This window comes from Nestor notabilis, unplaced genomic scaffold (genome assembly GCF_000696875.1).
Source record: "Nestor notabilis isolate BGI_N333 unplaced genomic scaffold, ASM69687v1 scaffold13215, whole genome shotgun sequence".
Taxonomy (NCBI): Eukaryota; Metazoa; Chordata; class Aves; order Psittaciformes; family Psittacidae; genus Nestor; species Nestor notabilis.
In genome coordinates, this window is record NW_009929858.1 from 20,401 (window position 1) to 47,869 (window position 27,469).

A 27,469-nucleotide genomic window follows, 5' to 3' on the forward strand; every position below is an offset into this window, starting at 1 on the left:
AATCAATACAGTATTCACAGTGTGTGACTGACTGCACAAGGTGTGAAGAGATCTGTAAAGACTGCACTCTGAAGTGTTTTTTCAGTGCAATTATGTATTTGAATAACCATTTTCTAAACAGCACTTTTAAAGGATATTGTTACAGCAGTACTATTCATGTTCCAATATTTGTTTTTATAACCGTATTCTGTTCTTCCAAAATCACATTTTTTATGGTTATAAACATAAACATAGGAAAAATATCACATCAGCATACTAATATCTGCTGTTGTAATATTTGTTCCATATGTTTCTGGATCATCTTCAACTCATGTTACTAACTGTACATATTTGATCTGAGACTGGGTTGAGCTTTTCTGTAGTTTGAAATGTCTTTTACAGATCATTTATCTTCAAAAGTTCCAAATACAGAGAGGAATGCATATGAACTTTCTTTTCTTGTTCTAGCTTTTGCACTTGTATTTCTTCTTGGAAACTGTCCCCTGAATTTGCTTTGCTGATCTAGATTTTGTTCCTTCACTAGCATCTTTTTCTACTTACTTTATTTAGTTTGAATCTTTTCCTAGGGTTGTCATTATTTTTTTAATATAAACAGGAGGCATGAGACTGAAGTATGTTCACCATTGTATGGAATCATACAAGCCACAATAAAGATATTTCTATGAAACATACAACACTGGCCATCAGAGCCTTAAGTATTAATATGCAATGTGTTTTAATTAAGAGATACTTGTATACACACAGAGTATACATACATTTACATATGCATACTGTATACACACATGTATATACATTGTGTATATACATGCACATTGTTTATACATATACATTTTACATTTTTAATTTTTTATATATATGTGTGTGTTTGTACATTTTTTCTTTTATTTTACCTCCGCCACACACAGCATCACAGTCCTCCCAACCAGAATGAGTCCACATGAAAAGAGGCTCTGGTACTTTAGAGCTCTGATTCTCAGGAAGAGGATCCAGTGGGATTGTGTACTCATAGTGTAGACCATAGCTCTGGTCATGGAAGAGCAGCACCTGCAAGATACAGAAAAGGAAACCCTACCTATGTACATAGACACTGTGGAATTCAAACTCTGAACTATGAGGAGATAATCTTGAAAAACGTGATAGAATGACTTAATGCTTTTAGATCTCCTAATGGATTTCATAGAAGAAATTAATGAGAGTATCCAAAGCCAGACAATGGGAAAAAATTATTTAACTTAATGTAAAGGTCAAAAAACAAACGAGCAAACAAAATTCACCAGATATCTGGAGGACAATTATGTCTTGTGATTTCAGTGCTCTTAAATAGAGGAGACCTTTCTTAGAAGCATCACATTTAAAACTCTTTCAGATATACCAGTCAACTTGCTGCATTTGAAGGATTTTGAATTGTGAAACACTTCCTCATCATGTCTCCCTCTTTCTTTCTGGTGGCTACCAACTCTTCATCCTCTACACTGAAATGCATCAGACCCCTACTTTTTCATGGAGAACTTGGTGATTGCAATCCAGAAATGGCAATGCTGTGCAATAGTGAGCCAGGATGAAAACCATGCGATATTAATTTGAATCTCTCTCCTTAAGCACATCAGCTTTTTATGACATTTGTAGGAAGACTGAGACCTTCCAATCTGCCTCAACAATGCAAGGATTATTCTTGGAATTAAATGCAATTTTTAGGAAGTAAGTTAACAGATCTATATATATAAGCAGGTGTACACATGTACACAAGCATACACAGATCTCATTATCTCCAGGAGATTGAAAAAAAATTTAGTTACCATGCTATATAATAAGAATTGGGTACAAAACCCCAATCCATATTGTCATACCAGTAAATGCAAAGGTGATGTTGTGGGACCTTTGGCTGATATTTTCTCCCAGAGACCTCTCCGAACATAATGGACAGTCGTCCCAGCAATATTGAATGTCCCTGAATGCTCTATCTTCCAGTCACTATTGATTGACTGTTTTCCAGCATCTCGAAGAGCTGCAAAATATATGAAAAAAGCCCAATATAATATGTGTCTCTTCAGTAGTGATTTGGACCTCCTTTCACTTCCTGTTTGGATAACCTGAAAGTAGGTGAAATCATCTAACTGTTTGCAAAGATATTTATGGATCCCGCTATACATGAACTTCAACTGGAACATGCTTTAGAAACACTTTCTGGAAGGAATGCTTGGCAAAACTATGTGTGTTCAACATTACTTGAAGTTAACATCAGTGCTTTAATGCCTGAAGAGACTGACAGGCTCCAGCATATTTCATAACTTGATCATGGAATTTATTTAAGGCAAAGGTAACCATTCTCTATTCCCAGGGTGGTCATTTCTATAATCATAAAGTCATGGGAAACAAAATTTTCACAAAACACCATTCAAGATCTGTGGAATTAGGCTAAATCTTCAAAGAAATTCTTGTTGAGAATTCTTTCCGCTCTAATAAGTGCATTAGTTATTTTACATTAGTTATATTACATTAGTGCCTTTTTCTCCGCCTTCAAATTTGACAATACTACTGTCATCTACACTTATTTTAAACACTTTCACAACATAATTTGATGCTTCTAACAAACAGGAAAAATCTTGTTCTTTTTGGCTGATCATTCTTCTTGTTGGCTTAATTTATATTCAAAAGCATCATCAAGTCAGGTAAAATCTAATTCATACACTGAGAACATAGGCTTTTACATTAGTTTTCTATAGTAAATGAAATAGATTCTTCTGTGAAGAACTTGTAATTTTATTTAATTTTACTTTGTACAGATCAGGTCTGAATAGTCACGTGAAGTAGAATATATTTGAAGTCACCTTCTGGACAAGATATTTTACACATTCCTCTTCACTGAAATTGCATGTTTGGCATCAGACCTTTGTAAGAGAACCTCAACAGTTTAAGCCTTGCCCAAAATTTCTTTTTTACAGTTGTAAGTTAATGTGAGTCACTCCTATAATCATCTTCTCTCCTATTCATATTTATACTGTTATGTTTTGTATCTATGGGAAACAACGGCAACAGGTCTACGGACTGGCAGAAACCCAGTTGCATAAGACACCACTTATGTGTACCACTGCAGCACTGTGCTAGAAATGTTAAGACTATAAAATCCATTAATGCTGTAGAACAGCTCTGTACTAAAAATAACTCGTGATTTTACAAGATTTAAAAATTGGTATTTTAGATTTAGCCATTCTGCTATTAATGGTAATTAAGTTCTATTTAGTGTTTAAACTGTAGAGCCAATCCTCTTCCCAAAACAAATGTACTTGAAAACACCAAGGTCCAGTTGGGTCATGGTGTTCAGATGGAGCAGCATTCTCTCTCTTGAGAGGAGCAGACCTTGCATCATTTTGTCTTGTCTTTAAAAAGAACATGCATGCTACAGCACAGTAACTTGTGAAGGGCACTGGAATTCCAGCCCCAGAATACAAAAAGTATGCCAGATCTTGCATTTTCTGCTTTCAGATTCCTCACTTGAGCTACTATGGTTAGACAAAGTAAGAAAGGGTACCCTCAAGCATAAAATTCAGGACTGAATTCAGGCAGTTCAGCTTCGCTCTTGACTCTGTCATACTCCGTATTGTAAGCAAATTCATTGAGTTTTACTCCAACACACACACATACTTCCAATCTACTTAGCTTTTGATAGAGGGGGTTTTTCTGTACAAAGTAATGACATACAGGAAGAAAATTCAGAGCACAAGTATATTCTCTCTAAGGCTATAAAACAAACCTAGCAATACATCTACAACTAAAAAGACAAAGAAAACAGCCTGTGAAAACTTAATTCATCCGTAACCAAGACCAAAATTTCAGTGCTAGAATAAGGCTGCTAATTAAAAGTGTATCTCTGCAGAGCGTAAAACAGAAATCATCACAGTGACAAGTGGTGGTGGTGAGTGCAATGTATTTTTAATTACTGCACAAGGGATACACTTTACAGACAGGTTAAGAAAAAAGGTATTTGCACCAAAATAAAAGGGAAGTTGACATCTTTCTGAATTGTGAATTTTACCTTTTGTTCTGTGCAAAATTTAGTCATGCTTTTCAGAAAAGTGCCAAGAGAATGTAATTTTGACTGACTCTTAGTTTCCTCAGGAAAATACAAAAAATATCTGAAACTCAACCATAAATGAGAGTACTTTCACTGGTATCTTTTGTCAATGACATCATTGCTTTGCTTCTGTTCAGGCTATCATGTGTTCCCTTCAAAGCCATCTTAAAAACCTTAAGTCTTGAGATTTGAATAACTTTTTGAAAATTTCAATTGAGTTAATGCTGACAGGTCAGTAATTCCCAGGATCCTCCTTATTACACTTTTTAAAAGGGTGCAACGTTCTTTTTTCTCCAGTCACTGAGGCTTTCACCTGACTGTCATGACTTTTTAAATATGCTTGAGAGTGGCTTGGCAACTACATCAACCAGTTCCCTCAGGGCCTTGTGATGCATTCATTGAGTCCCATATAATTCTGTATGTTCAGGTTCCTCAGGTGTTCTTGAACCTGACCTATGATAGAAGGAACTTAATTCCACTAGTCCCTGCCTTTAAGTTCAGGGAGCTGAAAGATGTAGGAGGAGTGTTCATGATTAAAACTGAGGCAAAAAACTATTAAGTACCTCGGTCTTCTCCATGTTTGTTGTTATTAGTTCTCCTCTTATTTATCAGTGTGTGTGTTTGTGTGCATGTGTGTACATTTTCTTTAATCTTCCTTTTCTAACATACCTGCAGAAGCCCTAATTATTTGCATTCCTTGCCAAACTCAGCTCCAACTGTGCTCTAGCTTTCCCAATCCCATCCATACATATCTGAGCAGCATCCTTATGTATTTCCCGATATATATGTCCCTGGTTCCACTGTCTATGCATTTCCTTGCACTTTAGTTTGACTAGAAGGTACAGAAATGCAGAGAGCAAAGTACTATGCAACACAAAATTAGCATAGAGAACCGTAAGAGAAAACAAATCAGAAACATGAATTTAATCTATATTACATTTCACAATTTTAATCGCAGTATTTCAAAGAATATTGTTTTTAAGACGAAATATATATGCTTTCTCCCCAAAACTTTCATCCTATGAAAATATTCCCATTTAAAATGTTACTCATTTTCAGTTCAGAGTGTTACGCTTTCAGAATACATCTCCTAAAAGTGAAGAAAGCTTAAATACCTTCTGCTAGTAAAAGAAAAAGAAAAGAAAGTGCAACAACACAGGTTTTAATTAAAAATACTGTAACAGACCTATTTCTGGTTCCCCCAAAAAGCTTAACATAAAAATATTGCAGTGAAATAATGTCTGATCCTCATTCAGACTAACAGTGAAATTAGTAAAAGTAAAATTGAAGTAACAAGCAATTAAAAGCTAATTAGCAGCTTTCAAAAATAGGCAGCAGGACGGACATTATTTCGTAAGTGCAAAAAGTATTATATTATTTTTCCCTTTTTTAAGGTAAGGGATGAATCAATTCGCTACTCATAAAAAAGGAATTGATTTCCCTAAATACAATTCCAACAGTTATTGACTTTTGCATTATTAAAAAAAAAATAATAAAAAAAACAACTAAAACCAATAGTACAATAGTATTTCTTTTGTCCACATGTTAAGATGGTAGACACAAAGGGGAAAAAAAACAACAACCACCAACAAAAAAACCCCAACTTGGAAAATATAGAATATATGCCAATGAAACTTCAATTATTGATTGGACACTCTTACATATCCACATTTGTGGTCCACTGGAGAGCAATGAGATAACTGAGATCTCTAAATCTCCTGTTCTATCTTAACACAACAGATGCAGACCCCATGATAAACCAAGAGTCACCCATTAATAACTTAGACTGTCATAATTAAGATTGAACATCTGCATTCTCTCCATTGATTGTTCTCAACTGAGAACACTCAGAGAAAAAAGTTTCTTTAAATGTAGATCTTATGAGCAGAACTAAGAATAGTGACTAAACTAGGGAATTCTTCACTTCATTGTTCTATTTCTCATATTAAGTCTCTCCCAATTTAAACTTAAGGATTTCATGGAACAGCACCAGTTATGATACTTCAGATACTCACTTACACACTGTTAACAACAGTCACAAAGCATAGTCTCCTACACAGCAGCTTCAGGACTCATTAAAGGAGAAAAAAAACTTTTTTCAATGAAAAAGAATTTCATGTAAGTGTAAAACTGAAAAAACCAACCCAAACCCCAAAAACCAAACAAATAAAAAAACCTCCAAAACCAAAACAAACCACCACAACAAAAAAACCCCAACACCCCTACACCCAAAAATAAAAATTCATTGTGATTAAATTTGTCCATTAAAACAGTCAGACAATTCAGAGTAATGCAAAGAAATACTTCTCTGCTTTTAAAATCTGATTTTACAACTTTTGTTTGACTTTGTTGGTGGTTCGCTACATGTTGGTCAGTGTGGGCTTTTTTTGTTGTCTGAGCACAAATCATTCCATGTTTCAGCATAAAACTCTTTTCACTAGTTTTAATGTGAAATATTTTCTCTAGTGCTTTCAATATGGAAAATCGAAATGTATGCAGAATTTTTCTTAAATTATCTGATACATTCTTTGAAACATTTCTCTAAACAAAATGATAAGAAACAAAAGTTCAAAACAAAATCTATATGAAGAATGGTGCTATAACCATTGTAATTCTTTTACTTTGTTATTTCTACAAAATTTCTTTAGGCATGTATTTCACAGACATTTTTTCCACTCAGGTTTGTTTTGCTTTTTTTTTTTAAATCATAAAAGCATCTTTACCTAACACTCTTCAGTGTTGTCCATAACAGGACATGAATACCAAAACAGATGACATTTACCTAAATAGCTGCGAGCTGGTTTTTCTTCCACAACTTTGATTCTCCTTGCTCCTGCAGGTATCACCAAAGCTTCCACATAACCTAAGCATGAGAACAGATGTCCCAAGTTAAATAAAGGAGTGTAGAAAAGTTAATATTGTATATTTTTTCATTTCTTCTCCCCTAATTATTTTTTTAAATGTAACAAGTTATAATCTATATATAGCAATAGTTTGAGGGTTCTTCTAAAACACTGAAGCAAGCTATGAAACTGTGCATTATGTGTAGTATATACAACATAATATAAAACTAAAAGAGTATACCAAACTAAAATGTAACAAGAATTAGTGAGGCTGGGTAGGCTGGGGCTGGAGCAGCTGAAGTTGTCTCTGGACGTGTAGTTTAGTGTCACCATCACCTCCAGATGACCATAAAGGAATTCCAACTTTTTTCCTCCATCTCCCTCTTCCAGTTTCAGCACATTCAAATCCTGATACGAATGGCTTTAATGTTTAAGTCTCTTTATTAGTTATTTGCTTTACATTACAATAGCTTTCTGAAAGTGTTGGACTAAAACCTGGTGTTCAGCAGCTCACTTTAAGAAAAAGAGGTGAAAAGGCAACACAGATGAAAAACACTGTGGAAGTAAGAACGTTATAAATAAAAACCGATTTTAGCTTGTCTCTTAAGAACTTAAGAAATTGGACACTAAACCAAGTTTTTATTCTGTGTAGCTATGTAATGTTCTATATCAAAGTACTGAGCACTTACAACACCTTTCTGAAACATGAAAATTAAACTGCTGCAAAGAAGCATTTTTATCTTCAATTTCTTCAAGCATTAATAAAGCTTTCTAAGTATTGCTGACAGTCCAGCTTCCTAAGAAGGAAAATACACAGAACCCTGAATGAACTTGAAAGTGTGTGGATATTCACATTAGCTACAAAAGACAGCTGACATATTTTAATTTCTACTAGCAGCCACCTTCTTTATAGCTTTTGATCTTGTAGTCCTCCATGATGAGATCCCTGCTCTGCATTACCTTTAGCTTAAGAGAGGGGCAGAGATGAAAGTCTGAAGACTATGCCTAACTTTTTTTTTTTTTTTTTGAGAAAGTACTACATTTCAGTCTATAATGCAGTGAAGTCCTTGATTTTTAAAACTATACTGTTTACTCTAATCTCAGTATTTTTTGATGTGATTTATTTACTGTCTTGAAATTCTGCACATTTTCTACTCAAGAAACTGAAAGTGTAATGGCAAACAAATTCTGAAAACAGTTGGCCACATGCTGTTTCAAAGAAAAGACTTTTTTAGGAGAGAAGGTATACATGGTGCATGGCCCACATTATTAGGATTTCAATCCTTTACTCTGTCAATAGTACTGTGCCAGTCAATTACGCTCATTGGAAGAACATACCACTGCAGTATTTGAAAATCTCATGTTCATTATGCATGAGAAAATCTATTTGATTTTTATGGTATGGTAAGTATAAAACAATAAATAATGAAAATATGTAAGAATTCTTCACACATTTGGCTTTATGTTCTCCAACTGCCTGGCTTGGTTTAATGACTTTACTTGAGGTAACAGATCATAGTTTAGATATCTATTTTGTAGAAAACTAAATGAATCTAAACTGTAAGAATTTATGGTATATTTATTTCACAGATTTTTTAAAACTCAGACTCTTCTATGAACTAACATGTTGTACTGGAAGAGGAATTAGATAATTCCCTAATTTTATAATTGAAACAATTAGAAATTAATTAAAAATACTCATGCATTCTTATCTTAAATGTCTTGTTATCTCAAAAAAAGTGGATCTCAAGTTCTTGTGAGGATGACATAATTTTAAAAAGTACAGCTTTTTAAAATTCCCAGTGCTCAAAGTAATCAAGCAGCTACTAGCTTCCCGAGTATTTGATGTAAACAGACTTACCTGCTCCTCTGGTATGGTTAAAATCACCTTTAATAACTTTGCATGACTTTCCATTACCATTGCATACACCGCAATGGTCTTCACGAGCCAGAGATCCTAATATGCCATCACAGCCAAATTTCTGTGGGAAAAGAAAATAAAGCTGTTGAGACACAGGCCATGTTTTTCATGAAGCTGCCTTTAGTAGCGGGCATCTCATCCTTCTGCAAGACACCCTAACCAACAAGATCTAGCTATGCACGGAATGACAGTTGCACTAGTTCATATAGAGGGATCCCTGTCATTGTAATTTTTTCTGTGATTTTATGTAGATTGTTGCATTCCCTCTTCCTATATGGTTGCCTAACTCTATCAGCTGTTCTCCAAGAGGAAGACAACCACGTTCCCACCTCACCCTGGGCAGCACACACTCCACAAGCCCTCCTGCTCAGTGACTACAACATATGCAGCTCTACTGCTTCCTACTCAAAACATGGGAGGTTCATCGAATCATAGAATAGTTTGGGTTGGAAAGGACCTTCAAAGGCCATCTAGTCCAATCCCCCTGCAATGAGCAGATCAGGTTGCTCAGATCACTAGTTCCACTTGATCAGATTGCCCAGAAACACATGCAGGCTGGCCATGAATGTCTCCAGGGCCGCTGTATCCCCTATTTTACCAGCCATGTAAAAAATTTCTTCCTTACATTCAGCCTGAATCTCCTCTCTTTTAGTTTAAAACCATTACTCCTCATCCTATTGCAACATGCCCTGCTGAAAAGTCTCTCTCCATCTTTCTTATAGGCCCCTTTTAAACACTGAAAAGCCACAATAAGGTCTCCCTGGAGTCTTCTCCAGGCTGAACAACTCCAACTCTCTCAGCCTGTCTCCATAGGAAAAGCGCTCCATGCTTCTGATCATTTTTGTGGCCCTTCTCTGGACCCTCTGCAGCAGGTCCATATATTTCCTGTGCTAAGGATTCCAGAGGTGGACCCAGTACTACAGATGGGGTCTCACAGGAGCAGAGTAGAGGGGCAGAATCACCTCCCTTGACCTACTGGCCACACTATTTTGGATGCAAACCAAGATGTGACTGGCCTTCTAGGCTGGAAGTGTACATTGCTGGGTCACAGTGGTAAAGTGTTGTCTAATGTCAACTTAATGTCTTATTTCAAATAGAATGTAGACATGATTGGAATATGTAATGTAAATTGTATTTGTGTTTTGTTAAAAAGCATTCAGTTTAAAACAAATTTAATTTAATCAAGCACCTCCACATCATTACATTAGACACATTTCTATCAATATATGTCAATGGAAGGTTGACAGTAGGAATACAGTTAGTACACGCTGGCCTGATATGAAGTAAAAGCGTTTTAAGTCTAGAGAAGTCATCACAGGGTAATCTTGTGCACTGTAGAAATGCATCTGACGAAACCAATTAAACTTCAAGACTGTTCGATAAAAATAAAAAGCAATAAAGATTTCAAAATACTGATTACAGCATAAACATTTAAATAGCTGTGTGTCCAAAATGGCACATCTATAAGATATACATATCTAACTCTATAGCTTTAGTCCCCAAAATTCTTCTTGAGGGGTTGTCTAAGAGGATGTGGTAAAAGGTGGAAGGCCTTAGAAATTAGACTTTCAGATCTGATTAGGATCTATCTCTCTTACCTCTGGTATGCTCAGAAGCCAATTCAGTATCAGTCGGGTGGGTTTAGTTTAAGGGTTTGGTTTTTTTTGGTTTTTATTAGTTAGTTGTGAAAGTGAATGATAAAAAACAACTTCCCCACCCCCAGAAAAAATGGGCTATACATCATCTTTTTGATTACACCCGTAATTGTTACATGGTGAACTAGAGCCCCAAATCAACATGTATTTACAAATATTCTTGTTGCATGCACTTAAGTCACTCAAGACAGAATAACTATACCTACACGTATGTATTTGTTTGTTTATATGCATGCATGCATCTATAAAGTGATTTGTTGAAGTTATGACAGTATCTAGTAATGCTGTTTCTGTGCTAGAAGTTGTTTTTTCTACTGAATTTAATGTGTGCAGTGAGAAGCAGACAAAGAAAAGGAAAAGCTCTGTGGATTTTTATATAGAAGAATTTCCATATAATACGCTACAAAAGCAATAAAAGAACTGTGAACCAAATGAATTCTGAGTGTGAGAAACAGCGTAAGTGCTCAGCTTTAATTATCCGCTACTTTGTTATTACTATTATCAGTTACCCTGCCTCTTTGGTATTTATTTCGATGTAAAATTTTGAACTGTTGAAAAGGGCAGAATTAGATATACATACGTACACTCCATGGCAAAATTTCCTAGCCTCTTAAAAGTTGTGGCTTACCTTACAAGATGAAATCAGTTATACTCATTTTCCACTCTGCAGCAGTTTAAGATGTCCTTATCATCACAGATACACATTTCCCAAGCTAACCCGTCAGCTGCTTCACATACTGTGTTGCATTGAGTGAAATTAGCTTAAAATATTTCAATATGCCACAAAAAGAGACATTCAGATTTGGTCACACATACTGCAACATGCTATCAGAGAAATCACACATATATGTTACAAACACATGCGCTCGCATACATGAGACTGTATCTAGGTTTTAAACAAGTAATACGTACCTGACATCTACCATCTGCACAAACATCTAACCCATGCTGGCCACAAGAAGTCCCATCCATCACCTTTTCTGTTAGAAGAACGGGTTGATCCTTTCCAGCTGGTGAACAGAATAAGGCACATGGCTTTTCTGTGGTAGCAATTAATGGAAAAAAACACCAAATTGGTAAAAGGCCACTTAAAAAAATACAGAATTATTCTTATCAACATTATTATCAACATTATTTTTAAAACTGGTATTTGCTTATCTGTGTGGCATAAATTTAGGTTAGTATAACAAGTTATCTTAGATACAGTGAAAACAAAAAGATTTTAATCCTTTTCTCAGCTGTTTGAAAAACCCAAGTTCTTTTTCCTGCTAGACCATACTGGTGCTGTAAACTTGCCTATACAGTACTCCTATCATGTTCATTGTTGCAATTAAGAATATGCACATTACAGCTGTTGGAATATTTTGGTTGTAATCTATACTTTCATTCTACTATATTTTTGGAAGATCATGAATATTGGTTAAAAAAGAAACTTAACACTTTCCAGATTTTCTAAATCTCCAGGTCAAAGAGAAAAAAAAAATAAGTAACTAAGACACCCTGGGAAGAAAAATAAAAGGATTTAAAAAGTCCACATTAAAAAAAAGAGATAGAAAACTGAAAGCATTCTTTCTAACATCTTTACCAAGTTCAGGCAATTTTCTGCTACATTTCTAAAACATTCTGCTAACAATTTATGATTTTGAAAGGGAGTAAAAAAGTAACAATATCCTATGTATCCATGTATTCCTAATGCTCATCACTTATAAATAACAAAGTTTGCTTCACCACTGCCAAAGTAATACCAAATAAAGTTAACTAGGTCTCCTATCAGTGGTTAACTGATTACAAAATGGCATGACTTTTTCATATCTTTATTGACAAGTGTACAGATTCAGAAGTTATTTCTAAATCTGCTGCAGGTTTTTGAAAGGATAGAGTCAATCCTGAACTTGAAACTGATTTCACTTGGACGCAATCTATGCCATTCTGACTTCATACTGACTTCTAGATTCCTGGAGTACATTTTTATTAGTAAATTAAACAGTTCCAGGAAATATTCATGGGCACTGGAATTCTACTGTCTATACAGCTGAACTGTAAAACAGTCTATGCCACATTTTTTTGCATGTGCTAACTAGCACTAGCTTGGTCTAGACTGGAAACTGCCATCTGCAAAGGATCATTTCCAAAAAGCAGTTTGGATGTCCATCCTTTTTAGAGAAAAAAAAAAGTTGAAATGTATGGATGCTGGACTTGTGTGCCAGCTGACTTACACATCAGAGTGTTCTTTGGCATATTTAATTCATTAAAATTGACACAGCCTCTGTGTATCTCTAGGGGACTGGTGCAAACAGATGTGATTTCTTTTGCCAATATGTGAAGCCAGTCAGACACAAACCATCTCCAGCTGAGAGGCCTAAGTCTCTGCCTGATTTTGTGCCCTCTGCATTCCTGTTATACTCCTTAAATAGTAATCCCAAAGTTCCCTGGAACCTTTAAGGATGTTTCAGCATTTTTGGAAGCATTTTTGGAATTTTTGTATTTTTAATATAAAATTAAAAACCTAAGCATTATTTTCAGGACACTAAACTCAAAGAGACAGTAACTCAACAACACAGGACAACTTCAACAGACTACAGGAGACCTCATTCAAGTACAGCAACTATTCTGGACCCAGTGCACAAGTACTGTCTGCTAAAGACTACGTAAAAATAACTAAGGATTTGGGAACAACGTATTTCTGTAATACTGGAACTTTTTAGCTGATGTCCACTTTTATGTCTGCTGAGGGACAAACTCAGGACAACAGCATCTCTTAGAGCAAAGTTAGATGAAAGCAACCATCTATAGTCCCTAACATGGGTCAGGAGAGTGTCAAGATTTTCCATCAGATGACTGAAGTTCTCAAAGTTGGGCTGAAAATTTTTGATTCCTTAGGATATGTCATGTGTTCCTGTGCTAAAATGAAATATAGTAAAATGAACCCAAACTGTTTCACTAGGTAAGCACCTATAAAAAACTGGAGCTCTCTTTACTATTAAATGAGCTAATATAGAAGCCTAATGGAAATAGTCTCAAAAGTTCTCGCTTCGCACCTTGAGAAAAGGCGTAAAAGAAAAGAAACAATCCTTGTTTAGCTAGACATATATTAAGCTCTTGATAATGAATTCACATTTTTCAGGACTCTGAAAATAATTCTATTAAAAGCTATGCTTTCCAATGGTTTCTGATAATTTGAGAGTTAAATATAAATGGCAATAATGTGTGGTAACACACACTTACAGCACTCCTGTGTCATTCCAGGCTCTTCTTTAACACCAGTTGCTGTGCTTTTGTTAATTTCTCAAATTAATTGTTTTTATAACTGAAGTCCTTCTGATGTTTTCATGTTTGTTTTGTTTCTGGGTTTTTGTTTTCTTTTTCTTGTTATAGTTGGTTTTATTTTTAGAGTAAATAAATCACATAAAAATTTAGAGAAAATTCAGTGGAATGGCACTGAATTGTTCACATTCCTAGCAAAAAATTTGGGTATAATGTTTTATTTTGTAGTTGCTGATATTCTACACCAACATTATTTTTGCAGATACCGTAAGTTCAACATCACTGTACTCCCACTTGAGCATATTCTTAATGATATGGTATCTAAGCAAGTTTGTTACACTGAAGCACGCATGCAGCATGCCAGGACTTTGCATACAGTAGCTGTTAAGATTTATAGAAAACTTATCTAAGTTTGCAGTATGCATTACATATGGACTTATGTCAAAATCAAACACCGATATATGAATTACTCAAGTGTTATGCTATATGTGTTCTCTCCTTCCTCAAAAATAGAAGCTTACAATTTCCGTATTGTCTTCCTAGCTTTGTAGGTAGAAGTATAACTGATTAATGCAAGCTTAATGATTTAGCATTCATCTAGAAAGCTATGTTTATGAGTCACATCATACTACATTTCTGATTAAACAGGACCAAACTGATACTGGATTTCAGTTCAAATGTAGTCATTACACATCAAGGACAGATTCAATAGGAATATGAGATGAAATATTCAGAACACGTAAAAATTCTACCAGATCTTGTCTATGAAATGAAAATTGCCAAAAATCTAGGGCTTGGGTTAATTTGTTTGCTTGCTTTAGTTTTTATCTTTTCTTGATCAACAATAGCAACAAGATACAAGCCCTCTGAGCAGATGATAAGAACATGGGTGATGGTTTATACTTACCATCATCAATGACAGCATGCCACTGGTGCACGTGCTTCTGATAGGAAGATCTGGCACTGAAAGCCTGACACTGCCAGTCCCTGAAGGCAGGCACACCAGCAGGACAAGAAGGATTTTCACATACTCTATACTGCATGGTTGGACCATGACACTCTCCTTCAAGGCCTGAACTAGAAAACATGGCATAAATATAATGCTTTATTGTTTGTAATGTTTTGTCAAACTTACAGCACAGTTTATCTATGCTATACACAAATATAAATAGCAAATTTTTTTGTTGACATACAACATTAAGAAATCACCCACAAAAAAATTAAAGTCACAGAACAAAGCATGTTTGCCTTCTGTCTGTACTGGTTTCATTACATACAAAGAGTCGTGTGTGCTAAACCATAATTTATATTTGGCTCCAAAGAAGCACTAGGACTAGTAGGAGCATTCAGTAAAGAGAACCTTAACTGCGGTTTTGATATAGTTCAGGTGATTTTTCTCTAGCTGGACAGAGTCAAAGGTGCCACTGAAAGGAAGTAAGACCTGCTTGTTTGCTACCTCTCCTTTTTGACAAGTGTGGTGTTGCAAAGTTCAGACAACATGCCTTGTTTCTTTTTGGTCTCTCCAGTTGTGCTTGCAGGTCCTAATGAACAAATGCAAAAGAACAGAGAACTGCAGAAACAGGAGCTAATTATTTGTAACTTTGCCTGGAAAAATGAACGAATGAAAGCAAATGTGAGACCTCCATAAATTCTAGAAGTAGCTTTTAGGCATACAGCTGGAAGGGGTGTTTAGATGGCAGGAAATATGAAAGCATTCTGCACATCTAAGGCTTCTGTTAGACTACTAAGCTTTTGTATAGCCATATCCAAGTTTTCCTCACATTTCATTATGAAAACTTCTCTTTCTTAATCTGTCTTTCCTGTCATCATTTTTTCCCCAAATCTGTTAGTCTTTCCTCTTCCTTCATTTTTCCCTTTGTTCTACTAAGGGAATCTTAAGTCATCTACTCTGCCTTGACTTGCCCTGCTCTGTTCTACTCCTCCCTTCCCCTTCCCTCCTCTTCCTTTGCCTCCTCTGCCCTCCCCTTATCTCTTCTTTCTTCTCCACTTGTATTCATTACTCAGCTCTGCAAGTCAAAAATTATGAATTTAATTTTCTGTTGTTTTTTCAGGTGAAGCTTAAAAAGAAAGCTTCATTTTCCCATTAATATTATCTATGCTTTTGACAGACGCAGAAAAGAGGAAAAATAGTCTCATCATGTAACAAAAAAACCCCAAACAAATGACTATTCTTCTAAATGGTTTTCAGTATTTATAAAAAAATAATTATTTATGTATAGGACAACTGTATCTTGGTGGGTTTCTTTACTCGTAAGATTTAAATTCTGTTTGGAAATTCTGACAGACAGCAATGGAAACCTGAATTTGTTTTTACCCAGGGCATTTGCGTTGTCGACTGCTGATTCCAGTGTTGCAACTACGGCTACAAGGGCTCCAGGTGCTCCACTCCCCCTCCACATGCTCCGCAAAAGAGGTCCGGTTGATACACTCTCCAGCCTTACACCACTAGGTGAAAATTCAGTTCTTAGGTAAATAAATCAAGTCATACGCAAAACAATTCACTGCTCCACAAGCACACAGGAAGCATAACATAAACATTTTGTTCAATATATGGTTTTCATATGAGCCAGGTATGTTTTTTCCTATTGTTGCCCAAAACTTTTTTTTCTATCCTGGTAAATAGGACAGCCACAGACCTTTCTCTGGACCCCAGACCATGCTATCCCCTTTATTTGAGACTGGGCACTGCTTAGGAAAGTACTTTTTGATCTAGCCCAAATCCACTGCAGGAATCATCCTCTAGCTGAGTTATAAAAATGACCACAGCACAGTGCTCAGGGCTGTTCTCAGGACATGTTTGGTTCACTCTGACAGTGAACTACTATTACAGTTCCCACATAACTATCAGAAACTGCACTGTCACTGATCATCCAGTGACAATTTCAATTGAAGGAGATACTACAAGTAATAGAGAAAATTATATTTTATTCACAACTTGTATTCAAAGAGAGAATGAAAGCATTAATAAGCTAGTGTTGAGAAAGACAAGAGACTTTCTGGCATTTATTTAAATCATAATAATCACCTCAATAATCTTGTTAGCATGTATTATTTTCTAGGACAAGGGCAATTTCTCACTCAAAAATTATCCAATCAATATTATTATGCTCTGGAACTTATGTCTATATCTGGTAAAAACTCTGCAGAAACTAGTACTTTAACAACTTACACCAGCTGAATACCCATCCCACATATTACAAAAGTTCAGCAAAACAGTAAGGCTACAAGCAGACAATGAACACTTAATGTCATTAACATCAGTAATTTAACCCATTTCTCTTTGCGCTCTGAATTATTTGTGAATTACTGTTATCAATGGATAAAGTTCATGAAGAAGTCTCGTATTTCAAGCAAACAAAAACATGCCACCAAAACAGTCAGTAAAGGCTTTTGTAATTTTTAGAATTGCCATCACTTACATTGTGCTAAATCCTTATCTAGATATTTTAAACTTCACCTGCAGTTTCAAACTGGTCTTCACTGATCAATTGATCTTAATTTTTTCTCTTAAAACATCGCATTATAGTGATGGCATAATTATATCACTGATTTTGTTATGCTCTTGTATGTTTGAAACCAAAAATGTTCATATTTATTTAAAGATATTCCTTCCAATGTAATAGGCAACATGTTTTTTCCCTAGAGATGGCATCTGCCTTATGTAGACTCTGAGGGATGCTTGTAAATCCTTGATTTAAAATCAACCATGCTGAACAGGCTGTGCAAATGAAATTTCCCTCAATTCAGAAGATCTTAAGAGGAGCACAAGGCAACAATACTCTATCTCTATAATATCACTAACCCAAAACAAATCCAGTGATCTGTGTAATCTGCAGCTCATCTTGGACAGATAATGCAGTAAACAAGAAGAATAATCCCTGCTGAGATGTTTCAGTGGTGTCTGCTTAGCTTTTTACTGCTAGACATAATGCTAGACATAATCATAGAATCATAATGAGCCTTTAGAATAAGAATCAGTACTTTATCTTAGCCTTAATTATTTACTCCCTGCTAGCTAAGCTCTACAATAAAGAGAACAGTGCTACCTTCATCATTGGACTTCCTAGGGCCCATGTCACTACCATAATGCTCCCAAAAGTATACAGTTAGAAGGAGTCCTCTGCAATGAGTTACTATTACCACTGTTTGCAAGTCAGACATTAATATGCAAAATGCATACTAATCTTGGGTGCACAGTTCATAATGGCAATGGTTTCACAGGGAAAATTTTGAGTAGTCTTAATAAGAGGTACTGCTTTCTCATTCCATACCATGGATGTTAGTCTCAATGTAAAGACTGTGACATCAAACAGAAGGCTTGTCCCTGACTTTCCAGATATTGGCTCAAGACAGAATATCAACTACACACACTTATCAGAATCAAAAGTTGGCAGCAAATGTCATTATTTTAAAGCTATGAAAAAGAATAAGCCCTGTTTTTCCTTTAGTATGGAAAACTCAATTATCTGAACATTTTATCTTAGTTGACAGATTTGTTTACTTTTTTAGAGGGATGATGACAGTTCTGGTGAATGTAATACAATTCAAAGAGCAAATCACTCCTGTGGGAGACAGCTGTCAGCACAATATCATGAAAATCACAACATATATCCATGCTCCTCTCTATTATCTATTTGTGGTTATTTATCTTTATTTGTAGTTAAATAAACAGATGACAGAGATTATTCAAACAGGAAAGCTCTTGAAGGACATTTCATGTAAGTCTGACTTTAGGTGACCATTTGCTTTGTCTTTTGGCATACTTATAATGACATTTATCACTTTTTTACATCCACTGACACTACAAATACTGATTTACAAAGTTTTATCACTTGTGATAAACACACTCTGTTTCAATTCCTTTGATGAGATAATTTCTAAATTTTAAATCATAGCTGAGAACTTTGTATCTTTGAAAGCTTATGTTTCAGCTTACAGTAGGAAGTGCAACAATGGCATTCCATTCATAAATAGGATAAAACACCAGAACAAATTTGAAATAAAACCATGTAAGCATTAAAACATCTGTGGCTTTGTCTTTTTTATTTATTCACTGTTTTTAGAGAAATGTATTTCTAAATCATATCTACATTATACAATATGTAATTTGTAATATGCAATATATAATGCATAATATATATCACATATATCTTATATGTAATGTATTCAACTTTTATTATAATTGAGGTAAGCAGCAAGAACTTTATACAAGTCCAAAGACCTATTCAGCTTGTTTCCTTAACTGCTAGGTGTTCAATATAATTTATATTGTTTTTCCACCAGAAACATACCTTTCCGGTGTCACAGTCTGTTCCATCCATTGGTGGATCCAGTTTAGTTTTGCATTCCTTCTCACTTTCCACTTTACACCACAACCCAGTGCAAATGACATGCTGAAAACCAAACACACAGATAATCACAAAATCTATGTCATACAAGACTACTTTCTGCATGCAACCTACTAAACTTGCCACAAAGTTAACAGTTTGATGGTACTGAAGTATGCTTAAAGATGGGTTCGACATACACAAAACTCAAAGTGCGTAAATTCTGCTTAAGACTTTTACTAATCATACTGCTCTAGGACTTCCAAGTCTCCATTGTTCATACCATTCCAATGATTGCTGCTATCTTATACTCTTCCAAAGATTTCTCTAGAATTCATTCATTCCTTTAGAAATACCTCAAGAAGGCAATCAAGTCCAATATCCACAATGAAGACACAAAGTAAACTGACAAATCAGGACAAAATATTTTTGCTGGGAAAAAGAGAAGGGAGATGACCGCAGTAGTCAGTGGTGAATTTCAGAGGTGGAAAGAAATGTTGCATATTCTGTCTCCCTTCATAAGCATCAAAACATCACAGTTTCACGTTCCTCAAAAGAAAGCTCAGCCTTGAAGAATGCTGGCTTACATTACCCCAAATTTCCTTGGCAGCTTTCCCTATTTTCCTCTAAAAAGTCCTCCTTCTCCCATTGTTTTCAGTCATGACCATCATTCTCCTTGCTGTCTTTACAGTAAACTGGGTGGAAGAGCATCAGGGGAATGTGAGGCTTAGTTGCAGCCTGAATGTTATTGCATGTGCAGACTGATTTCCTACAAATACGCACAGTACTCCCAAAGAGGGGCAAGAAGGATCAGGTGACAGGTTGCAGGGAGGATAACATAAAGATCAACTGTTTTTCTGAAATCAGGGTTGCCAGAACTTTTTCTAGCTGAAATGATTTGTTCATTGGTAAACCCAGTAAGAGTCTCTGTGCCTTTTACACCATGCATGAAAAATGTGTGATAAATCTTATGCTACCTTGAAAAAAGCCTTACAGCACAGGAAACATATTTCAACAAAAGATTGTGCCTACACCAGGGAACAGGACAGTTCCAGTGGGAGTCTTGCAAGTAAAAACGTCTGTAGCATCAGCTTTCAAAAAAAGTCAAAGATTGTAGAGGTCTGAACTAATAAGACAACCGATAGCCTATGCATATCCTACAATATAGCTACAGAGGTCTTATCCTGTTCCTGGATTATTTTAAAAAGCATTTTTCAAATATGAAACTCTAATTTCTATTCTTGTTCGTGGGAGAATTGTTTCGGGTTTTTATTGTTTTATTTTTAACATGCAAGATAGACCTTCAGAGCTGAAAACTAAACTTAGCAAAATTTCTGGGCCAGTTTTGAAGACAATGGCAACGAGACAAAGTATCAGATGTTCATGACAAAGTGCTTCCATAACAGCTACGAAATGACAAACTATACTGTTGGAACAACTCCACAAAAATATATGCTAATTTAATATTTCTAATTAAAATATTTTTTTAATATCCCTAAATCTTCATTCGTCAATGACTCCATTTGAGGGAAAGACATCCAGGTTATCGAAAGATAAAATCAAATTTTCCTTTACATCATCACATTTTAAGATATGTTATCCTTTCTTTTTCCTAAACACATTGGTCATGTGGTCAGTTTCACTTGCATATTATTGCAAAACAGCTGACAACAAACTTACAGTTCCTTACAAATCCAGAAACAATTCTTCTAAACTTAAGAAAACATAAAGTCAGATTCACAAGGATGTAGGTACCTGACCACACAAATGCATTTGAGCTGTGTAAACTAAATCAAGTAAAGACACTTGACTTGCTAATGTGTTTTGTATACCTCTGCAAGTTTCTGCAAATACTTGTATACCACCTTCTTATGAACCATGAACCTAACTTCCCCAACTAAAAACATCTTTGAGCCTTAAGTGAACTGTATTCCAAAACCACTGCTTCTCTTCAGCAATTTTTAAAATAAGCATTCAATATGACTATAATATTTCATCCTAGACTTTGCGATTCCCCAAATCAAAGAAAATGAAGGATGACTTTTAAGTTTTTTTTCTGGGCTTTCCATTTCAGTCAAATCACAAACAGGCTCTTTAGTTAGTCTTCAAATTGTATTTCTGCTGCACTGGTAAGAGAAATGAGAATTACTGTTAGCATTTAACTTTTGAAATTTGGGGATTTCTGCATATGTCTGGGGAAAAACCATGATGCACATATGAAAACTAAGAGAAAATCTGGAGGCCAGTGACAATATTACAATCACTTCAAAATCAGAGCACAAACTTCTAAAGAAATTTACTCTGGGAACAAAATTTCATTCAGTCAAAATCAAAATAGCTATTAATGTTCACAGAGGTTTACCACTTACCTAACACAAACATAGTTCAACCGCCACTGAAGTCTTTTAGACTAGCCAGAGAAGTAAGAGTTACTGGAGATGATAAACTTATGTGTGTAATATTAGACTATTCACAATCTGTAAAATATTTCATTGTGTGTACCCTGGAAAACACAATATTGCCAAGCACAAAGAATTTTCTTTTTTTTACCTTAGAGAATGAATTTTTAACAGCAAAATCTTGTAAAATACAACATGAAAGTCACAACGTACTACAGAAATTACAGAAGTCATTCCAGCTTTTGGGGTAGGTTTTTTTTTTTTTATTAATGTGAAAAGTAAGGCAGGTCTGTGTGCACCAGAAAGATGCATTTCCAATCATCTAAGTATTTGGAAAGACGGTCCAGTTGAGAGGAAAGACCACAGACAAAAAGAGCATTTCAGAACTGTATTTGTGCGAAGTCAAGATTGTTTGAAGTGTGGTGGTGGAGATGAGGACAGATATTTTACCAGGGCTGTAATATTGCCGTGACTTTTGTTCTTTTCATTGTGATCTTTCCCTGAAATGCCTTAAAAATCACCATGAAATATAACCAGTCTTCTACTTCTTTGCAAAGATCACAGCTGTGTTATGACAAGAATTATTTTAGTGGAACTGATTAGATAGTGTTTGCATCCTGGACTTTAATCTTAAAATCCAACATCTAATAGTTCAACAATTATATTAAATTGTCAGGTTCTACAATCACATTTAATCATAAAGAATGACTTCTGGGCCATGATCTCACTATCTGTCATGTAAAACAATGTTAGAGTCTAATTGATTCTTGTGTGAGACATCATGGGCATAAAAGCAAACTTGGCTCCCTTACAAGATAAGCATGGCAACATGGTGTAAATCTTACACTCTAAGATCCACTCACACTTTCTCAGGCTCTATAAATTTTGCTTAGGGTATTAAAAAAAAAAAAGTCTTTGAAATAAAGATGAAAAGGAAAAAATAAAAAAGTTTGGATATTATTCATGACAGAGAAGTGGGAGGCGCTTACTCAGGAAAATACAGGAGTGGGGCCTTAATGATCCCTTCAGACCTTTGCTTTAACCGTTAAATTATAAAGAAGAATTCTTGATAACTAGGGAAAATCATTGGCATGTGCACCCTTTCTAAGAGTTTGCCATGTAATTTGACTGTAAATGATACTAAAGTGTTGCTCAGTAACAACATTATTGTAATTCTTTTTAGATCATTAAGAAAATTATTTTCCATTATTAGTCAATTGTTTTCTTTCTTGAAAAGCTGCTACATACTTGCTTAATGTAAAAGACTGCATGGAAGTCTGCTCATCAGATATCTTCCAGTCACAAAAAATCTAAAACGTATTTCATAATCTTCACACAGTTACACTGAAATGAACTGTTCAGCAAGTAGAATGTATCCAAGTAATCCTGGGCTATAAATTGTTGGATTTACTGAAGTTTAAATGAACCTTCTAGGAGTGTGTTTCTTTCTCATTTCCTGGCTTGTGGACTACAAGATGCACTACAATAATTTTGTGGTTCAGTATTTGTTTATATGATTTCCAGTTCAGGATTACCAGTTTTGCAGAGGATTTTTGTGAAACTGCAGAAGGCTCTTCCCTTTGCTCTTTTCTCAGACCACTTGGCTATCTGAATTTAAATGACTGAATAAGAACTAAGCACAAGGGTATTAAAGGAGGAGAAGTGTTCAGAGAAATGAAAAGCATGTAAAGATACTATACAACAGCAAGTCTCCAGGTTTGAGTATCTCTTCAATTACTTTTCAAACTCTTCTACCTGGTAAAGAAGACCTGTAAGTAAGAAGTAACGGGCTAACCCTGTACCATTTTCTTGTTCAAAATAGGTTTCTAGAGTATGAGAAACCAAAATAACATATTTTAACTGAAAATAAAGTACTGAATAACAAGAAACATTGTAATTCATGAAAAAAGCACTTGGAAGTAATTAGGAACATTTGTAGAACCGCTACACTAAGTTCTATTGCTCATCTTTCAGAGTGAAAATGTTTTCAGTAAAACAGATTATTTTGAATAATAACTACCTAGTAACCTACAGATCCTGTTCTCTTTTTGTTTTGGTTTTTTTTTACTATGCATTCACTAGTCATATGTGCATTCCAATGTTCCCTTTGAGAATCTTTAGGATAATTATTACTTCCACTGAAACTTGCTAAAAAGAGTACTATGCCCAAGTGGGAAAAATGAAGAGAACTGAGCTGAAGAACTAATGGAGTAAGGAATTATGCTTTCATATTAAATACTCCTGACATTTCCAGGCTGACTGCTCTGTCTCTGATGAAATTTTGTTTCATGTTTCCTTCTAGTTGCTGTATTATCATACATGTTCATATTCCATGTTCTTTATACATTCGTAGTATCATCTACCCATCTTGTATCTTGTCTTGAGGAATCCAACATATTTAGTACCTGTCCTGTTGACATCAAAGGAGGATGATTTTTCTCTGTTAAAACCATTCACAAAATGCTTCTTCAATCAGAAGTCTACAGGCATTAGGCCTAAAATTTATCAAGACCTCTTCAATTTTAGTAATCTGTCTTTTCAATATTAACATATAGCGACATTGTTTCATGCAATTACATGAAGCTATGTCAGCAAACTCATTAAGTACTGCCACAGCACTGCATGGCTCTGCTTGGGCTCACAAGGGACTGCTGGGAGGCAGCATATGTTCTGCTACTGTATGTAGGTGTATGTATAGGTCAGATATGGAAATTCAATACCCAAATCATAATGAAACTGAACCTGCAAGTGAAACCTGGTCCCAAGTGGAATAAATGGCAAATACTCCATTAACTGCCACAAGGTGTCTTCACACTATGACATTTTCTTCTAAAGTACAGAGAAGATACCAGTGGTATTGTATGATACAACACGATTCAGGATGTTTGGAGATCCAAACCAAGACTAACAAGATAAAAAAATGAAAATACTCATATTAACTTGGGAAAGTAAAGTATAAACTTCTCGTTTGAAAGATGTTATATTCTCTTTCTCTCAAAAACATGCACAAAAATATTCCTCAGAAAAAATGAGTTGGTAGGTGTATTTTCTGAAGTATACACTCACCCTTACCTGCATTTCTTGGCAGAAGGAAGCGGTTGGTCCAAAAAGAATCTGACACTGTTCATCTGCAGTGTAGGTCATTCCTGGGAGCTTCGAGGGAATAATCACAGAATTGAGGCTCTGAGGATTCGTCTGTAGCAGACAATTACTGGCCTTTGACCTGGCAATATGCAAAGATTCATATGCTGAGCAATCCTAAAATATGTGATTGTCACGCCAACTTAAAATTGCATTTGACGTTACGAAACTGTGTACTCTTGAGATTTTTCATCTGCAGCACTTTGCTGTCTTTCAGAGAAATGACTTCATATAAATTAATATGGCTTACTTGATAAGGTTAACTGTTCTGATGTTGCACATTTGCAGAAAGACAATATAATTTATCAGCTATAATAGGAATTTCAGGAGAGCGCTGGCCAACATTTTAGTGTAAAATCTACTGAACTGGTTAAGGTTTGGATAAAGATTTAAACAATTAAGAAAAACAGACAATTTATGATGCATAGACAGTTGTGTAGCTTAGTTTTTACATCTCAAAGTATCTGAAATATGGAGGACCTCAAATTAATCACTTCAAATTATATATGTGTATGTTTTAAAATACATACATTTCTGAGTTGGTAGCCAAAAATTTAACTTTTCTCAAAAACTAAAGAAGAAAAAAGAAAAGGAAAATACTTAAACGTGTTAAAGCACCAAATCATAGTTTTGATTTCTGTCTAGGTTCACTACAGATGTGTCAGACTGACACATCTAACTTATACTACCTATTCCAGTGTCGTGAAGCAGACCTTAGAGGACTGCTTAATTGTTTCAAGTATATTCTCAACATACATATTTATAAACTTAATAAAGGAACAGGGTTTTAGGGAGCAGATCCATACAGATGAAACTAAACATCTTAATTTGATTTCTGGGTATACTATTCTCAAGTAAATATTTCATAGAAAATTTCTATTAAAAATTGAAATAATGTAATTATACTGCATGGTTCGATATTAAACAGCACAACATAGATCAGAGAATCTACATAATGTTCATGTTCACTATCCAACATTCTTCAATATATAGGATATTAATATACTTTACACATATTTACATGTATATAAATGTATATAATATATATAAGTGTAATATTAACACATGCAAATATAAATATACAATTAATTGTTGAAATCCGATTTTAATCAATCTGTCAAATATTATACAGTTCATGACAATTTAAATTATTTTAATGGTTTATACAAACAGATATCTCCCACAGAAGTGGTAAAAATATTGAAAACTTGTTACTTCATTATATTTCTTGCTACTATCTGTAAATGACATACAGTAAGAGCTCTTTTTCTTGAATGATATACCTGAGAAATCTTTCCAGATCTTCCCTGCTGCACCGAGACCATGAAACATCCCCAAGATTCTGTCCTTTAATCCACTCCCCAGACATGATATGAAGACCATCTGCACAGGATGGGTGGTCATTGTCGTGGTTTATCCCCATGCTGAATTTTGGAGTTATTAAAAATAAACCAAAGCACACAAAATAACAAGTTGTTTTCAAAACGTTTGTAAGTTAAAACTCTTGCAAGCGCTTATGAAAAACTCACGTATATTACATGTAAGAAATCTCTTCTGATGTTTTTCCAGGATATCTTTCACAGAAGTTCACGGAACTGTGTGTGGAGGACACTTCTATAACGTAAGGTGAAACTGAAGCCTCATTCATTTGATGGGAAAACTATTTTCTAATGAGCTGTTCAACATACACTTTGGACAACTTTTTGAATGTTCAGAAATGCACAACTTCTTCAGGTTTAATAAACTGTACCTCTCTCATTAAAGGGCAACAAAAATACTGGAAATTTACTTTTTTACATCAGTGAGTCATTCGATACTTTGGCAGTGATTCTATCTTAATTCCAAAACTTCCATTTGTTAACATTTTATAGAATAGTAAAATGCTTAGTACTTTAATGTATAATTATTTTATCTAAAGAAAAATCACCTAAACGTCTTTTCAATGACTACTACTAGAAATAACACTGTTGAAGCCACTCAATGGATTTTGATTTTTAAGACTCTGCATCCATATGCATCCCAGTGAGTTCTCACAGCAATTAAAATTTCTGCTAAAAATTAGCTTGAAGCTGCTACTTAAACTGAAATGAAGACTCATTGTGATTCTCATTCACAACTAGTAAACACAGAAGAAGAAGACAGACTTCAATCAAAATGAAGTTTCCAAAATTAGTGAAGTGGATACATGCTTGACTGGCATTAAGGTAAATAAATGAAATACTCTTGGCTTATTCTCAAGGTTCTTAAATGAGCATGGGACTACTGTCCAGAGCATTGGATTCAAAATGGTGCTGGAATTTTGCAGCCCTCGTCTGTACTGCAGAAAAGCAAAACTTTAGGGTGATTAAAGCTTTATACCTCTTGCTGATTCCTTCAGCCAAAGAGCAGTCAAATTGGTTAGAGACTGCAAAGATGGCAGAAGTTTGCTGCTTTTATAGAAAAACTAGAGTACATCATTCCTTCTCGATATGTCACCAGACTGCAGTGCCAAAGGGCAAAAAGGGCCTGCCACCCATCACTGACAACACCGGATCACTTTTTTCCCCACTATCCCAAACCCTCCTCATCATTAGATCAAATTTTATATCATTTTGCAAGCCTGCATGACCTCATCATTAGATCAAATTTTATATCATTTTGCAAGCCTGCATGACCTTGTGTTTACTAATGAAATTACTTTAAATGCCATGTAGAGCTTTATCTTGCTTATCAGAGTGCTCAGCCTCTTACAGTGATGTGTATGCTCCACAATCTAAGCACTGGAACAACTGTGTCTGCTTGAAGTGGGTGATTTTATTAGCCATAAACAGTCTAACCGAGGTAAAT

The 27,469-nt window shown here is 35.1% G+C and overlaps 1 protein-coding gene across 1 annotated transcript in view; it reads right to left on the reverse strand.

The window, feature by feature from the left end:
- Positions 1-26,066, reverse strand: part of ADAMTS19 (ADAM metallopeptidase with thrombospondin type 1 motif, 19) — a gene marked incomplete at its 3' end in the record, with an annotated part of 32,240 nt that extends 6,174 nt beyond the window's left edge. Inside the window, exons 1-10 of the mRNA XM_010015179.1 lie at positions 25,927-26,066; positions 24,575-24,725; positions 19,068-19,169; positions 16,091-16,221; positions 14,663-14,832; positions 11,404-11,531; positions 8,777-8,897; positions 6,855-6,935; positions 1,848-2,005; positions 891-1,044 (exon numbers count right to left, since the gene is read on the reverse strand). Of these exons, the coding sequence (XP_010013481.1) occupies positions 891-1,044; positions 1,848-2,005; positions 6,855-6,935; positions 8,777-8,897; positions 11,404-11,531; positions 14,663-14,832; positions 16,091-16,221; positions 19,068-19,169; positions 24,575-24,725; positions 25,927-26,066 (1,336 nt within the window). The remainder of the gene's footprint in view (positions 1-890; positions 1,045-1,847; positions 2,006-6,854; positions 6,936-8,776; positions 8,898-11,403; positions 11,532-14,662; positions 14,833-16,090; positions 16,222-19,067; positions 19,170-24,574; positions 24,726-25,926) is intronic.
- Positions 26,067-27,469: the final 1,403 nt, after the last annotated feature.